This window comes from Dipodomys merriami, unplaced genomic scaffold (genome assembly GCF_024711535.1).
Source record: "Dipodomys merriami isolate MVZ:Mamm:240054 unplaced genomic scaffold, mDipMer1.0.p SCAF_2, whole genome shotgun sequence".
Lineage (NCBI taxonomy): Eukaryota > Metazoa > Chordata > Mammalia > Rodentia > Heteromyidae > Dipodomys > Dipodomys merriami.
In genome coordinates this window covers 59,920,868-59,937,936 of record NW_027203381.1, presented here as the reverse complement: position 1 = coordinate 59,937,936, position 17,069 = coordinate 59,920,868, and the positions used below count along the sequence as shown (strand labels likewise).

The following is a 17,069-nucleotide window of genomic DNA, read 5'->3' as shown; positions in this document are numbered from 1 at the left end:
TGTGTTTCAATAAAACTATTTATGTGGAGGGTTGGGAAGGTGGCTCAGTGGTAGAGCGCTTGCTTTGCATGCCTGAGGCCCTGGGTTCGATTCCTCAGTACCACATAAGCAAAAAGCCAGAAGTGGTGCTGTGGCTCAAGTGGTAGAGTGCTAGCCTTGAGCTGAAGAGCTGAGGGACAGCGCCCAGGCCCAGAGTTCAGGCCCCACGACTGGACCAAAAAAAAAAAAAAAAAAACTATTTATGTGGAGCTAGGAAGGTGGCTCAGTGGTAAAGCGCTTGCCTTGCATGCATGAGGCCCTGGGTTTGATTCCTCAGCACCACATCAGCAAAAAGATTTTTTAAAAAAGCTGGAAGTGGCGCTGTGGCTCAAGTGGTAGAGCGCTAGCCTTGAGCTGAAGAGCTGAGGGACAGCGCCCAGGCCCAGAGTTCAGGCCCCATGACCGGACCCAAAAAAACCCAAAAAACTATTTATGTGAGTGCCAGCTCTGAAGCTCAAATTTAGTATCTAGAAACTGTTCTTTACCTTTTTTGCTCAAGGCTGGTGCTCTGCCACTTGAGCCACAACTGCACTTTTGGCTTTTTACTGGTTAATTAGAGATAAGAGTCTCACAAACTTTCTTATTTAGCTTGGAATCATAACCCTCAGATTCTGCCACCTGACTAGCTAAAACTATAGCCACCAGCACCCAACTCAGGAAAACTTTGTTGACAAGAACAAATATCAGGCTGGGTTTGGCCCTTGAGACATGGTTGGATACTCCCTGTGCTAAAACTTCGCATGGCCACAATACTAGGAGCCCAGGTATGGTCAGGGCGTCAGGGTGTGTATGAGAAATGCAGGCTCCCAGGCCTGCAGAACCATAGTTCCACAAGATTTCTCAGTGTTTGCACGGACACTTGACTTATAAGAAGCACTGTACTGATGGCCTGGCTACCCGCTTTAGGAATGCTAGGAAGAAACTTGATAGATCAAAAGAATGAGGTCCAAGGAAGGTAACTGACCTATCCCAGGTCACTCAGTAGATCTAGGCCTAGAGCCCAAGTCTTAGTATTCCAAACAAGGAGTACTTCCTTACATCTATCAGAGATCCCACCCAAACTCCACCCCAGCCTCCTCATTCTGGCTGGTCCTGCTTCAACTCAAAATCACTGGAAATTCAAGGGAAGCAAGTGGTCCTTCTTCCTCAGCTGCCTTCCACGTGGAGAGGACTTTGTTCCGGGTGAGTTTCCTCCTCCTGACTCCTGTCTCCAAGACCTAGGATGGCAAAGGAGATAGAAATGTGCCTCAGGAGGCTGCTCAACAGCTGCAGAGGGAAACTTGCTCACACAGGTTCAGGCTGGAGTAAAACTCCAGCTCAATTCCTGCTTCCAGAGGTCTGCTGTTCAAAATAGAACAAGAACACTCTCACTTTCTGCATGCAGAAGCAATGTCTAGACTGGGCTCTTTGACAGGACTAGACAGACACCTTAATTTTTCCCTCTTCTGTTTGCCCCCATCTTGGTTCCCAAACCAGGCTCTCCGTTCCCCTGCAGCAGCTCTTAGGCTTGTAAGACTGAGTGACTCCTGAGACCAATACTATATCAAACTGCCATGTTGGCCACAGCTCTGCACAGCCTGAATATGGGTGTTACTCTTGAGAAGCATTTGTCTTAGTTTGGATTAACAGAATAGGCTGAGTGGCTTATCCAACAGAAGTTTATTTCTTAAAGTTTTGAAGGCTAAGTCCAAGATCAATATGACTTGATTCCTGATGAGGGCCTATTTATAGGTAGACACTTCCTACTGTCTCCTTGAAAGGAAAGATGTCTTGTTCACTTATCTTTTTACAAGGGCATGAATCCCTTTCACAAAAGCTCTATCTTTATGTCATAATTATCATCTTTCAAAGGCTCTATTTCCATATATATATATATATATATTGATATGATTATCTCACTATATAGATGTATTTCTATATATATATTTCTGTATTTCAATATATGAGTTTAGAGGGACAAACACATTCAGTAAAAGTCCACTGGTGGCTCATAATCTATAATCCCAGGAGGCTGAGATCTGCAGATGGAGGTTCAAAGTTAGTACAGGCGACAAGTTCTGAGACTCTTATCTCCAATTAATCACCAAAGTGCCAGAAGTTAGCTGTGGTTCAAGTAGTAAAGTGCCAGCCTTAAGAGGAAAAGCTGAGGGACAGCACCAATGAGCCTGAGTTCTCAGTACCAGAAAAAAATCAATGCATAGCAATATTTAATGTTCCACAAATATGTATTGACTTGTTATTTATCAACTGCCTACTTAGCTGACAAGACTTACATATTTATTGCATCCATTTTATGTTGAAGGATACTAAGGCTTCATGTCACACAATTAACACATGACAGAGTTGTACTCATGTCTGCTTTCAAGCTTAGCTCCAGGTGCTGTGGAGGCTGCAGCAAAATATAATGTAGTCCCTCCCTTAAGTAATGCATCATAAACTTGTTGCCAGCATGTGTTTTGCTATGGGATGGGTCTCAGAAAGTACCTAACAGTCATGTCAATACTTGTAAGTAGCCAAAAACGAAAGAGTAGCAGTCCATGAGCATCATAGAACTTGAAAGGCAAGAAAAAGAGAGTCCTTCCTTCCAAATTTGATTCCAGCTTTCCCAGTACTATACTGCATACCTAGTGTTACACAGTATAGTATTGTGTGACCACAATAGGTGATCAAGAAATACCAATGCCTGAATGAATGAATGAATGAATGAGGTAGTATGTATGCTAGTTCTTGGATCTGGAAAGGATGTAAAGAGACAGTGAGTGAGAGAAGGGGGGGGGGGAGAGGAGGGGCTGAGGGAGGCCTGGAACTAGCACACGGAAGTAGCAACAGGGAAGATAGAGGCTTGAGTAATATGTCATGGAGTTTGTGCATAATCTTTGCCATAATGAGGAGATGAAATTTTTGAAGCCGGGAGCAGTAAGAGCTAAGTCATGAGTCATAGACTGTTTTAGAAGAAAGGGAGAGACCCAGCCACAAGGAAGCCTGTAAAGAGGCTAATGCAAAATGCAAGCTTACAATTCTAAGACTTTGATTTGGGAACCAGTGGCCCCAGAGAAAGAATGAGCAGAAGCCAACAGGAAGGGGAAGGAGGATCAAGAAGATACCCTGCTACAGGGATGATTTTCCCCCACAAACTGCCCAACATCCTGGCCATTCTCCATTACCAGAAGCTTCTGTTGACAGAAGGGATGCTCTAAGCAGTGACCTGTAGCTCTTTCTTTCTACCTCCAGCACACAGCCAACTCACATCTCTTCTCATATACACACCAATTCACCCAACATTTGCTGAGGATCTACTTGAAGTTAGTAGTAGAGGCTAAAAATATTTTGCATTCATCATCTCATTTAATTCCTCATGCCATCCCTAGCTTAGTCCAGTTTTGGCTACTATCACAAAACACCACAGATACAATAACTTATAAAGAAAATGAACTCATTTCCCACAGTTCAGGGAAGCTGGAAGTCCAACATTGAAGGGCCACATCTGGTAAGGGCCTTCTTGCTGGGCCATGACCTGGCAGAGGGAATTACATATGTACAGAACACACAGGAGAGAACAAGGGGCGAAATTCTTTTGAAAACAACACATCTTTGAAATAACTAATTGTGCCCCTTAGTCCATTCATAAGGATAGAGTCATCATGGCCTAAACACTTCCCATTAGGGCTATTTTTTTATTTCTTTTTTTTTTTTGGTCAGTCCTGGGGTTTGAACTCTGGGTCTGGGCGCTGTCCCTCAGCTCTTCAGCTCAAGGCTAGCGCTCTACCACTTGAGCCACAGCGCCACTTCCAGTTTTCTGGTGGTTTATTGGAGATTAGAGTCTCACAGACTTTCCTAACTGGGCTGGCTTTGAACTGTGATCCTCAGATCTCAGCCTTCTGAGTAGCTAGGATTACAGGCCTGAGCCACGGGTGCCCAGCCTCTTTAGTACTATTACAAAAAATAGAGGCGGGGGAAAAACCAAACCATTGAAACCATAGCAACCTCTGAAAAACAAATTTATAGATTAGAATAATGAGTCCCAGGGAGGTTAATTAACCTGTCCAAGGCCGTGTTAATTAGTGGATCTGTGTGTAACTAGAGCCCTTGTTCTAGTATTCTTAACCTAGAATTCTTTCTACATATACCAAAGCACTTTGTTTGCCCAACCTCACCAATTCTGGTTGACCCTGAATCAACCAGAAAACTACTTCTGTGTCATAAACCCCCTTATCTTCCTGGGGGCCAGTGGTGCCCTTTGCATTCCTTTGAGTTGTAATTAAGTTTGGTCAGTGGAGAGCTCTACAATACACATTATGTAAGTTGTACCTGAGTTATGCAAACCAGGCTTGAACTAGAAAATCTCACCTCAGCATTACCATGAGCCAAGAAGTCCTTCCTACAAGGAGTCCAAAAGACCACTGTGCTCCAAGTTCACCCCTACTGCCTTGAGACACCCTATCACCCCCAAGGTGTTTGTCAAGTCTTCTAGATCAGTTTATTTTTTGAATCACATAGACCTTGATTGGAAACCTAGCTTTATCCTATGCCAGTTATGTGATATTAGATGAGTTTCCTAACTTCTCTGAGCCTCTGGGTTTTTGCTCTTGGCTTTGGATTTTTGGTTGTTTGTATGTATGTGTGTGTGCACACGTGCACCATAATTGATGCTTTTTCATTTAAGGCTGATACTCTAGCACTTGAGCAACACCTCCTCATCAAGCTTTCTTGCTGGTTAGCTAGAAATAAGATATTTCCCCAAGCTGTCTTTGAACCACAATCCTTAGATCTCAGCCTCCTGCATAGGATTTTAAATGTGAATCATGAGAACCTGGCTTCTTGTTTTTTTTATGTGCAGATCATAGTTTCTGTGTTTTTTTGTTTCATTTATTTATTTATTTATTTACATGCCTTACTAGGGCTTGAACTGAGGGCCTGGATGATATACCTTAGTTTTTGGGTTTTTTTGCTCAAGGCTGACACTCTACTACTTTAGCCACAGCTCCACTTCAAGCTTTTTGGTGGTTGATTGGAAATAATAGTCTTATGGATTTTTCTGCTCAGGCTGGCTTCTATTTGTGATCCTCACATCTCAGCCTTCAGAGTAGCTGGGATTACAGATGTAAACCACTGGCATCTGGCTTTCTATGAGTATCTATTTGATATTGAGACAGTAATTTCTAACAAAGTTGCTGCAGAGATTGAAAATAAGTAGAAGCTTTGCAAAGTGCTAGGCCTGGTCTAGTGTCATTACCCAGCAAAGAAGAAACTGAGGTCCCAAGGCCACATGACTAGCTAGAGCCAGAACAGACCAGCATTTCAGCCCCAGATGTTGGGGTGCTGTGTTCCTTCTCCAGAGGCCTGGCAGTATCCTCCCCACCAACCCACCAGAACACAGTGGCTCTTGGCTACAAGGTCTCATCCAGAGTCCTTGCTGCCCACTGGCCACTTTATAGACCTGAGTGAGTACAAGAAACCTTCAAGCCGGCGTGTTAAGGGCTCAAGCAGAACGTAGTGGTGTCAGCCAAGTCCATGCACTAAAAGTTCCCAGAGTAGGACAAGGCTGCCTGATTGTAGCTCTCCCCTCTCCATACTGCCCCTCCCAGCCACCCCCCTTCCCCGCCCCATACAACAGACAGACAGAAAAAAAAACGGAAAAGGAAAGAAACTTGTTTTCAAATAAAAGACTGAGTTCCCTGCCTGGTTTAGGATGATTTAACTTGCCAGGAGAGGTAGTGAGGAAGTCACCCTAAAATCTCAGCAGCATTTTGCTCCCCTAAAGCATCTCTACTTCTCTCCCTTGTACCCTCCCCCTTCTCCTCAGCCCCTCTCCACACACACACACACACACACACACACACACACACACACACACACACACACACACACACACACACACACACACACACACACACACACACACACACACACACACACACACACACACACACACACACACACACACACACACACACACACACCCTCCTCCTTTGCTTTCTCTGAGTTACTTTAATCTCCAGCTTAAGAAGGCCAAGTGCTAGCCATGTAGCAAAGCTAGAACATCCGAGGGCATCTCTTTCTAAGGAAACAAAATCTCAATGACAGTAACGGTTTCCTGCAGGACTTCAGTGTTCAGGGCACGCTGGCCTCCCTTCTACACTCACAAGGCCCCTGCCAGTGAGGTATTATCTGTTTCCACAGAGAGGGCAGAGAAGTTAGTTGCCTCTGCTCTGTGACAAGTAAGTGGCCCAGCAATAGGATTCAACCTAAATCTGTCCCAGGCTCATGCTGTCTGGTCACAACCTTTTGCAGGGTACATAACTGTGCTGGTTTGAGGAACACTGAGGAAGGAGCCTTCATGCCTGGATGGCTGGCTACAAGGGCTTCAGCCTCTGCTAGAGACTGAGTGAGTGAGTGAGGAGGGACAGCAAAGTCATTATTGTAGATCTTTTCTGGGTTAGTTATGGTTGAGTTGCTTTAAGGGCCAGGTAGGAATATGGAGATGGAAAGCCAGTTTGTCCAGTTAGAGCTTCTTTCTTTCTTCCCTCCTTCCCTCCCTCCAGCCTTTCCTCCTACCCTTCCTTTCGCCCTTCTTCCTTTCTTCCCTCCTCCCTTCATTCCTCACCCCTTTGCGCCCTGGGAACCCCAGTGGTCCTAGTTCTTTCCACATCCACATGGTAGGCCTCTGCAGGCTTCAGGGTTTCTAAGGTTGCTTTGAATCTCTTAGCAGCCTTCCAGCTGCACGACCAGTCCCAGTGGGGCTGAGATGATCTGATCAGTGTCCAACTTTGCTGGGGCTCAGGTGGGCGTCTGAGCCATCAAGCGTACATGGCCCATCTCCATGGGAATTTGGAGGCGAGGGCACAGCCCGAGGCGATCCTCCCCCAACCTTGGCAGCCCCGTCTGCAAGGAGGCCTGCCAGTACCACTCACCTGTCTAGACTGTACGGACTGACCTGGCCCGCTGCAGAGCAGAGCTTGGCTGAGTCCTTTCTTTCCTTAGAATGAGGTATCACCAACCTCCAGCACCCAATAGTTTCTTGTTAACACACTGTTAAGGGTTATTGCTGTTTGCAGAACACTTCATATTCTTTATGTCTTTTGTTCGGAACATACCTAGTAAAGGAAATTTACTGTATTTTATTTATTTATCCTGTGCTGGTATTGGGGCTTGAACTGGGTGCGTTCCCTTAGCTTTTTCCACTCAAGACTGACGCTCTACCACTCGAGACACAGGACCACTTCCAGCTTTTTGGTGATGAATTAGAGATGAGTCTCACAGGCTTTTCTGCCCAGGATGGCTTTGAACCACAATCTTCAGATCTCAGCCTCCTGAGTAACTGGGATTATAAATGTGAGCCACGATGCCTAGCAGCTTTTACTATTATTCCTCTTACAGTATGAATTGAGAGACCCTCTAAATTTACGTTGAAGCTATAAACACTAAGATCTGATTGTGACTGTATTTAGAGACAGAGCCTTTAAGAAATGACTACGTGAAAAAAAAAAAAGAAAAGAAATGACTACGTGAAAAGAAGGTTGTGAAGGTGGACCACAATCCAATAGGAATGATGACTTAATAAGAATATAAACTCTACTGGATGTCAGTGGCTCACCCTAGCTGCTCAGGTGGCTCAGTCCTAGCTACTCAGGAGGCTGAAATCTGAGGATCATGGTTTGAAGCTAGCTGAGGAAGGAAAGCCTGTGAGACTCTTATCTCCAATTAATTACCAAAAAAAAAAAAAAAGTTCAAGCCTCAGGACCAATGCACACGCATGCACACACACACACACACACACACACACACACACACACACACACACAATGGAAAAGAGAAAGAGGGAGAGAGAAACAGAGAAAGAAAGAGTGAGATGCAGATGCACACAGGATTGGTGTCCATGTGAAGACAGTGGCCATCTGCAGCCCAAGCAGAAGCTTCAGAGGAAGCCAACCCTGCTGGAACCTTGATCTTGGACTTGGCATTGTCCCTTTGTCTTCCAGAGCTACCACATGGCCTGAAGAGAGCAGTGAACAGGTCAGATATGTCCCTTAGGTATGTGTATTGTGCCATTCATTTACCTGTCAGTGTTGGGTTTTGATCTCTCCTCCCAACCATGCAGAAGACCAAGGAAATAAAAACAAAATGAGGTGTTGAGATCAAAGAAGGAAGAAAGGAAGTGGAAGTCAGGTAGAAATCTCTGACAGAGTGGGATGCCCACTTAATCTAAAGCTCACTTGGATTTCTAGCCTCTATATGGAGGTGGGAAACTGAGGAACTTTAAGATCTAAGAAAATATTTTTAACCAAGCACAAGTGGCTAGCGCCTGCAGTCCTAGCTGCACTGGATGGTTCAAAACCAGCCTGGACTGGTGTATTTCATACATAAATAAATTTATATTTTTTTATCTTTTGGTGATACTGGGGTTTGAACTTAAGGGCTGTGTTTGCTAAGCTGGCACTCTACCACTTGAGCAACACTGCCGGCCTTGCTTTTTGCTGGTTATTTGAAAGGTAGAGTCTAGCAAATTGTTCTATCCAGGCTAGCATGGAACTGTGATTCTCCAGATCTCAGCACCCCTAAGTAGCTAGGATTACAGGTATTAGCCACCAATACGTGGCTCGAACTAAATCTATTTTAAATGCCCACTCTCTGCCAGGCACTGACATTCAAATCCCATAACCATACTTGGAGTGGTTATAAGATTCAATATTAAGATTCCTAATTTTCCATTGAGGAAGCTCTAGTTCAAAGCAGTCAGGAAGTAACTTGCTTTTTTTTTTTCCCACTCCAACTCCTGCATATATCACCAGCAGCTTTCTGGCCTCAGGCTAAAGTTCTCAAACTTGGAAGTGTGTTAGAACCTTCCAAAGGGCTTGTTAGAACACAGTCTTCTGGGCTCAGCCCCTAGAGGTACTGATTCAGCAGGTCTGGGATGAGGCCCAATAATTTGCATTTCTAACAAGTTCCCTGAGTGATGTTGAAGCTGGTGGTCCAAGATCAAGTTCTGAGAACCACTGACTGAAAGTAGCCAATAATTTAGCCCAATGGTTCTTACCATGGTGCAATTTGAAATCACCCAAGGAATCCTTAAAATAAATTTGATGATGGCTAGCTAATTCACCTGCCATAGGGTACAACCTGGGCATTATTGCCTTTAAAAGCTCCCAAATAAGTTGGGCTTTGGTGGCTCACACCTGGAATCCTAGCTACTCAAGAGGATGAGATCTTAAGATCTCTATTTGAAACGGGCCAGGTTAAAAAAAAAAAGTCCATGAGATTCTTGTTTCCAAACCACCAAAAATCCACATATAGAATTGTGGCTTAAGTGGTAGAGGGCCAGGTCCCTCTAACACATGGCGAAGTTTTGGAGCACTAGGTTAGCCTCAGACCTCTGTTACTGCCTTCCTCAGTACCATCCACCTCAGCTAACCACTATGAGGACCACAGGAATCTGTCATTGCTGAGCCCTGCTCCTGGCACCTCGTCCTTACTTCTCTCAGAACTTCCATTCTAGAATTCCTCAAGTCTCTTACTTGCCTTTTGATCACCCAGGCTTTCCCCGCTTTCCCCTTTGTATCCCAGCCCCTGAGATCCAATCCTTGCAACCATCTCCCGCAACCAAGAGTTTCAATCTCCTTGCTGTCTCTTTGAGAAAACCTACTGAGAGGAATCCATGTAGCTAAATCAAACTAGAGGCACAGAAGCTTCTTAAAGTTGATGACTCTTGACCTTTATTGCTATGAAGAGCAATTGGGTGTTTTTGTAAATGATCAAGTTATAACATTAATGCATATTTAAAGAAAGCTGGACCACCTAGAAAAGCATAATGAAGAAAATAACAATTACCTTTAACTTAATTACCCAGAACTCACTGCTATTAGGATTTGGCTGAGATTTGTTCTTTTCCTCCAGGCATATTCTTACCTAGATGAAAGCATACTATATAAGTGAGCATTCGCACTTAACATTATGACATGAATATATTTAGTGTTACTGAAGCTCTGCAAACATAATGATAGCAAAAAAATAATACTCCATTGTATGTATACAATACCATTTATTTGAACTTCCCCATACAAATGGAAGTGAGAGGTTCATTATTAGACATAATGTCATAATGCATATATTTGTATGGCTCTGAACAATTATTTCTCATAGTAATCCTAAGAAAGAAAGTGATGACTCATCCAGATGCAGGTGGCTCACACCTCTAATCCTAGCCACCCAGGAGGCAGAGATAGAGAATCTCCAGTTCAAAGCGATTCTGGGCAGGAAAATCCATGACTATCCAACAAAAAAAAAACCAGAAGTGGAGGTGTGGTTCAAGTAGTAAAGTACCAGCTTTGAGGGGGGAAAAAAAGGTAAGGGACAGTGCATGGGCCTTTAGTTTAAACCCCAGGACTGGCACACACACACACACAAAAATGATGGGTAAAATAGTAAGAATATTGCTGGGAGCTGGTGGCTCATACCTGTAATGCTAGCTACGCAGGGGGCTGAGATCTGAGAGGATCGCAGTTCAAAGCCAGCCCGGGCACGAAAGTTTGTGAGACTCTTATCTCCAATAAACCACCAGAAAACTGGAAGTGGTGCTGTGGCTCAAGTGGTAGAGCACTAGCCTTGAGCTAGACAGCTGAAGGACAGCGCCCAGGCCCAGAGTTCAAGCCCCACAACCAAAAAAAAAAAAAAAAAATGTAGGAATATTTCAGATTCATTACTGTTGACCAGATTCTTTCCAGAAAAAGAAACTTATCTCCTGCTTTACATGTCAGTGTAAAGAACATACATGCAGCTTTTCTTGGCCAGCATTTGGTAGTGTGCTTGGTATCACTTAGGATTTGGAGAATGGGCTGATATGATCATATTTACATTGATAAAGTTGAATCCTGGAGGCTGAACCAAAGGGAATGGATAGCATTGACCTAACCATTCCACCTTTCCTTCCATGTTCTCCTTTTTCTAATTCCTCATGCTTTATCTCTTCTTTCCTGGAGAGCATCTATTAAGTTTGCTAACTACAAAGTACTACACAAAGCCTTGTCACCATGGAATAACAGGAGAAGTGTTGAATGGCCTTGCTCTGGACACACAATCTTATGCCTGACTACTCTCTTTCTTTAGCTCTAGCCAAAAGGAGTCTCTGAACAGTAATTCTCCTTAGGGGGAAATATTTTTGTTATTTCCGAATGAAATTGCCAGGTAAGCTTATTATTTTGTTGGTGGTGGTGGTGGTGGTTGGTGATGGTGTGTGTGTGTGTGTGTGTGTGTGTGTGTGTGTGTGTGTGTGTGTGTGTGTGTGTGTGTGTGTGTGTGTGTGTGTGTGTGTGTGTGTTGTCCTAAGGCAGGTCCTGAGGGCCTGGGCTCTGTCCCTGAGCTTTTTTTGCTCAAGGCTAACATTCTAACACTGAGCTTCAGCTCCACTCTGGCTTTTTGCTGGTTAATTGGAGATGAAGAGTCTCACGGACCTTCCTGCCTGTGCTGGTTTTGAACTACAATGCTTAGATTTTAAAATGCCTCCTGAATGTCTAAGATTACAGACATGTGCCACTGGCACCTGGTTGTTTGTTTTGGTTTTCCATTCTGTGCCTGACCATCCCATACAAGACCATCCCTATGACTGGGTCCTCCTTCCTTTCCTCTTCTTAACCCAGAAAACTGCCATGACATTCATCCTTAACTCCCTTGCTTGAGTATCTGTGATGCCTATTTCTCTACCTTGCCCAATCAGAGTGACCACTCAAGCTTCCTTGATCCCATGGCTTGATTTAGCATTTTCTATACCCAATTCTGTTTCTCTTTCTGCTACAAGTCCCATAAGAACAGATCATTTTAGCCAGGCAATAATGGTTCATGCCTGTAATCCTAGCTGAGATTTGAGGATGAAGGTTTAAATCGAGCCCAGGCAGGAGGGTCTCTGAGACTCTTAATTAACTAGCAAAAATCTGCAAGTGGAGCTGTGACTCAAGTGGTGGAGTGATGACATCCTTGAGCAAAAGCTAAGAGCTTAGGCCCTGAGTTCAAATGCCAGTACTGGCACACACACACACACACACACACACACACACACACACACACACACACAAATACTGTTATAAGCTGTTTTTAAGTATCATACATACTTGATGTAAACTAACCAGCATTAAATGGGTTTCTTTACCAATGTCTCAGTAGGTATTGTTGGTAGTTAAAAGGAAGATTGGCTAGGTTATGGTAAAAGGAGCAGTGACAGCTTCCATTGGTCTTACCTCTCTAGGCCAGGGAAGACTGAAAGAACAAATTCAAAGGCAGAATGGTAAAAGGCTAACAGGATCCTTGCCCCTTTGCCCCTTCCCCTACTTAAATCTTCTCAGTCCCACAATGTACGCCCCTGCCCCCACCCACCCACTTGTGCTGATGAGATCAGCCTTCATTATTTCTCTTCTGGAGCCAGGAAGCAAGGTAATGTGTGGGAAGTGATAACAACTTTAAAGCCATTCAACGAGAAAATTTGTTAAGAGACCAATACATTGTAAAGCTGAAACACTTGAGTCTATTAAGTTCTCTGCTTCTTAGAACATTTTGTTACCAGGGAATGTTTCAAGGAGGGAAAACATTGAAATAGTGCAGCACAGTCAGATAGCAAAGGTTGGTACAAAGAGCAACATTTTATGAGGCATCTGTCTTATAAAATGTTTGCAGAGAAACTTCTAAAAAGTTCTGCCTTTCTTTTCTCTTCCTCTCTCCTGCCCCAAATAAACTCCCCCCTCCACACCCCTTAGAGTCACTCCTTCCTCTCCTCTCCTCTCTCCCCCTTCCTCCTATTCCCCTTTCTTTCCCTCCTTCTTCCTCTTCCTTCTCCTCCTCCTCCTTCTCCCCCCACACTTCCTCCTCCTCCTTTCTTTTCTCTGTTCACCCCCACCTCTATCTATACCCCTTGTTGTTTTCATAGACACCATTAGAGTAGCACAATAAGCTAAGACTGGTTATTTAGCCCCTTTGGTAAGAAAGGAACTAATTAAGTGACTAGAGGTTTAAACATTCCTTGTTTATTAGCTCCAAACTCCCTTCAGAGAGCCTGGAGCATTCTACTAAACAAACATTACCCTTTTATGGCTTCTTGTCCAGAGTCCAAATAAGATGTAGAGTTTAAGGAGACAGTACCTTTTCACAGATGTGCAGAAAACAATACTTGAGACAGAGAAGAGTGGATGTAGAGAGGTGAAACTCAACCCTGTCCCAGGAAGACTACCATTGTCTGTAGGAGGTTAATGTCCATCAGTGATTACTAAGAGTTTAGACTGTATGATGTTGATACTTATGACCAGTCCAATGCTTTAACTATTTATTAGAAATAACATCCCTCAAGGGCTGGGAATGTAGCTTAGTGGTAGAGTGTTTGCCTAGCATGCATGAAGCCCTGGGTTGGATTCCTCAGTACCACATAAACAGAATAAGCCAGAAATGGTGCTGTGGCTCAAGTGGTAAAGTGCTAGTCTTGAACAAAAGAAGCTCAGGGGGGCTGGGAAGGTGGCTCAGTGGTAGTGCTTGCCTTGCATACATGAGGCCCTGGGTTCGATTCCTTAGCACCACATAAGCAAAAAAAAATCCGGAAGTGGTGCTGTGGCTCAAGTGGTAGAGCGCTAGCCTTGAGCTGAAGAGCTGAGGGACAGCGCCCAGGCCCAGAGTTCAGGCCCCACGACCCGACCCCCCAAAAGGAGCTCAGAGACAGTGCCCAGGTCCTGAGTTCAAGCCCCAGGACTGGCAAAAAGAAAAGAGAAATAAATAACATCCATCGAGTAACAAGTTTTTAAGCAATATGGGGTCTTCTAAACAAAAGAATAAGAAAAATCTACCCAGGTGCTGGTGGCTCACGCCTGTAATCCTACCTACTCAGGAGGCTGAGATCTGAGATTCATAGTTCAAAGACAGCCTGAGCAGGAAAGTCCATGAGACTCTTATCTCCAATAAACTACTTGAAAACTGGAAGTGGTGCTGTGGCTCAAGCAGTAGAGCACTTGCCTTGAGCTGAAGAGCTCAGGGACAGTGCCCAGGCCCAGAGTTCAAGCCCTGCAACTGACCAAAAAAAAAAAAAGAAAAAGAAAAATCTAAATACCTCCTCATCAATCTTAACAAACACTGTTACACTGTACTTGGGAGGCTTTTTAGAGTATAGAAGCCATCTGCTAACTAGACAAGCATTAACATGGACACAGTTTTCTAGTTGGTAGCTATTAATAGGATACTAGTGACTAGTCGTAACCTCTGAAGAAAGGTACTCTTGTCCTGGTAAGGCCAAGGAATTGAAGCTTTTTAAAACCCTGCCTTTTTATTTTGCTTCTGTTTGAAATACATAAAAGTTTCATTGTAAAGTAAGTCTCAGGCTCAACATCAAACATTAATCCTGCCTTTGCTTTCACAAGGGAAATTGGGAGGCAAAAATCAAAGCATCAGCAAGGGGCAAAATGGACCTCTTCCAGGTTCTGAATCAGAAGCAATACCACCATGGGTGGCTGTTGATCCTGAGTAGCTGTGAGGCCAGGATTCATACTTTCTTTCCCTCCTTTTCTCATGTGAGCCCATAATATTCTGGTGTAGATGAAATAGTCTTTTCCCTGGCAGAGGTCACTGACTTTCCAAGGATGTCCAAGGAGGATGGCTCAGCAGTGGCTTACCACAGGCCAAACTTGAGGTTAATTAAGCATCAGTAGAAACAACATATTGTTCAGACATTGAGAGAAGTATACATCATGGCTTTCCTTAACATTTCTATTCTAGTCCCAATGGTTTGGATTAATGCCATTGTATATTATGAGGTCTCTTGATAGGTCAACCTATTCATTGGATGTATATTAATGATCTGATTCTACTGGATTTTTCACTACAATTAAGCTTCTACTCATTAAAAGGTACATTTACTGACATTTAGGGGAATTCTCTATTCAGAGTGAGTTTGAAAAGGCCATTTGGAAGCTAGGTGTGATAACTCATGCTTATAATCCTAGCTACTCCAGAGGCTGAGATCTGAGGATTATGGTTCAAAGACAGCCCGGGCAGGAAAGACCATAAGATTCTTATCTCCAATAAACCACCAGAAAACCGGAAGTGGCACTGTGGCTCAAGTGGTAGAGTGCTAGCCTTGAGGTAAAGAGCTGAGGGACAGCACCCAGGCCCAGAGTTCAGGCCCCAGGACAGACAAAAAAGAAAAAACAAAGTCCATCTGGTGGGAAATGCAGAGATGCTGACAGACCTGGGTTGGCCATGTGGGGGCCAGACCTTTTGGCAAGAAGCAGCCTGAGTAACATCTGCTCCTTACACTGTCTTCCTCTACAGACCTCAGTGATCAGCTCCTTGAAGTGGTGGGACTCGAAGGAGCAATGGAGATGGGGCAGATCTACACAGGCCTGAAGAGTGCGGGAAGGAGGTTGGCCCAGTGTTCTTCTGTCACCATCAGGTATGCCTACGCATCACCCAGCAGCCACTGAGTTTCCCCACCCAGTGAATCAACTAGGAAGCCATCTTGGGAGTTCAGCGTAGGGAAAGTAGGGGATAGAAGTTAGATAATGTTCATAAAGAACATCCTTGTAGACGCTCTTCCAGACAGACTATGATATAATCACTCAAGGCACCAAGTACAAGGTGCAGACTGCCAGTTCATTGTGTTCTTAAAATAAGCTGGTGAAGCCCAGTGCGGGTGGCTCACACTTGTAATCCTAGCTACTCAGGAGGCTGAGATCTGATGATCATGGTTCAAAGCCAGCCGGGACAGGAAAATCCATGAGACTCTTATCTCCAATAAACCACCAAAAAACCGGAAGTGGCGTTGTAGCTCAAGGGCTCAAGTGGTAGAGTGCTAGCCTTGAGCTTAAGAGCTGAGGGAAAGCACCTAGGCCCAGAGTTCGAGCCCCACAATCAATACATAAATAATAATGATAATAATAATAATAATAATAATAATAATCTGGTGAAATTCTCTAAACAAGATTATGACGTCCAGAGAACAAGAGGTCCAGTACCTCGCCTTTTTATCTTCACAAATGTTATATGTATGCCAAGAGGTACACTCTGGCAAAATAAATAAATAAATAAAAATTAAAAAAAATAGGTTCTCTGCTCCACTGTCTTATATAATAGCCTTGGAAATACTATTGCCTATATTCTATAATATTTTAAACCATCAACATTAGCAAAGCTATTGCCATGGACCAAGAAGATGACAACATTTCAGGATATAAACCACCCAGCCAGCAACTGAAGGTCTGGAAAATACAGGCTCTAGTAGAAAGGTGCCTCTCATTTCAGTTGCTTCTGTTTTTTTTATTTGGATTCCCATTGATTAACTTAATTCAGAAGTCTTTGTTTTTTACTTTTTCAGTTCACTTAGTATAGATCAGATCTATTCATATGACTTGGGGCTCTGGGTCTCAGTGTATAGGTTTTCCAAAGGCATTATCCACAGAGTCCTATTCTCCCAGAACCCCTAAGCAAGTGTCATCAAGAGCACATTTGAATGTTGGCACCGGTGGCTCTCCCCTGTAATACTAGCTACTCAGCAGGCTGAGATCTGAGGATCATGGTTCAAAGCCAATCTGGGCAGCAAAGTCCGTGAGATTTTTATCTCCAATAAACAACTAGAAAACCGGAAGTGGTGCTGTGGCTCAAGTGGTAGAGCACTTGCCTTGGGCTGAAGAGCTGAGAGACAGTGTCCAAGCCCAGAGTTCAAGCCCCAGCACTGACAAAAAAAAAAAAAAAAAAAAAAAGCATATTTGAGCCAGGCTCTGGTGGCTCATGCCTGTAATCCTACCAACTCAGGAGACTGAGATCTGAGGATCCCAGTTCAAAGCCAACCCAGGCAGGAACGTCCATGAGATTCTTATCTCCAATAACCACCAGAAAACCAGAAGTGGGTGCTGTGGCTTAAAGTGGTAGAGCACTAGCCTTGAGCAAAAAAGAGCTCAGGAGTAACACCCAGGCCTGGAGTTCAAGCCTCATAACCAACAACAACAAAAAAGTGGTAGAGTGCTAGCCTTGAGCACAGAACCTTAGGAGCAGTGTCTAGGTTCTGAGTTCAAGCC

The 17,069-nt window shown here is 44.0% G+C and overlaps 1 protein-coding gene across 2 annotated transcripts in view; it reads left to right on the top strand.

Moving 5' to 3' along the window:
* Dgkg (diacylglycerol kinase gamma) overlaps positions 1-17,069 on the top strand; it is a 210,750-nt gene that overhangs the window by 181,008 nt on the left and 12,673 nt on the right. For both annotated transcript variants that reach the window (XM_070029774.1, XM_070029773.1), the window contains one exon: positions 15,328-15,448. In XM_070029774.1, coding sequence (XP_069885875.1) covers positions 15,328-15,448 — 121 coding nt within the window. The remainder of the gene's footprint in view (positions 1-15,327; positions 15,449-17,069) is intronic.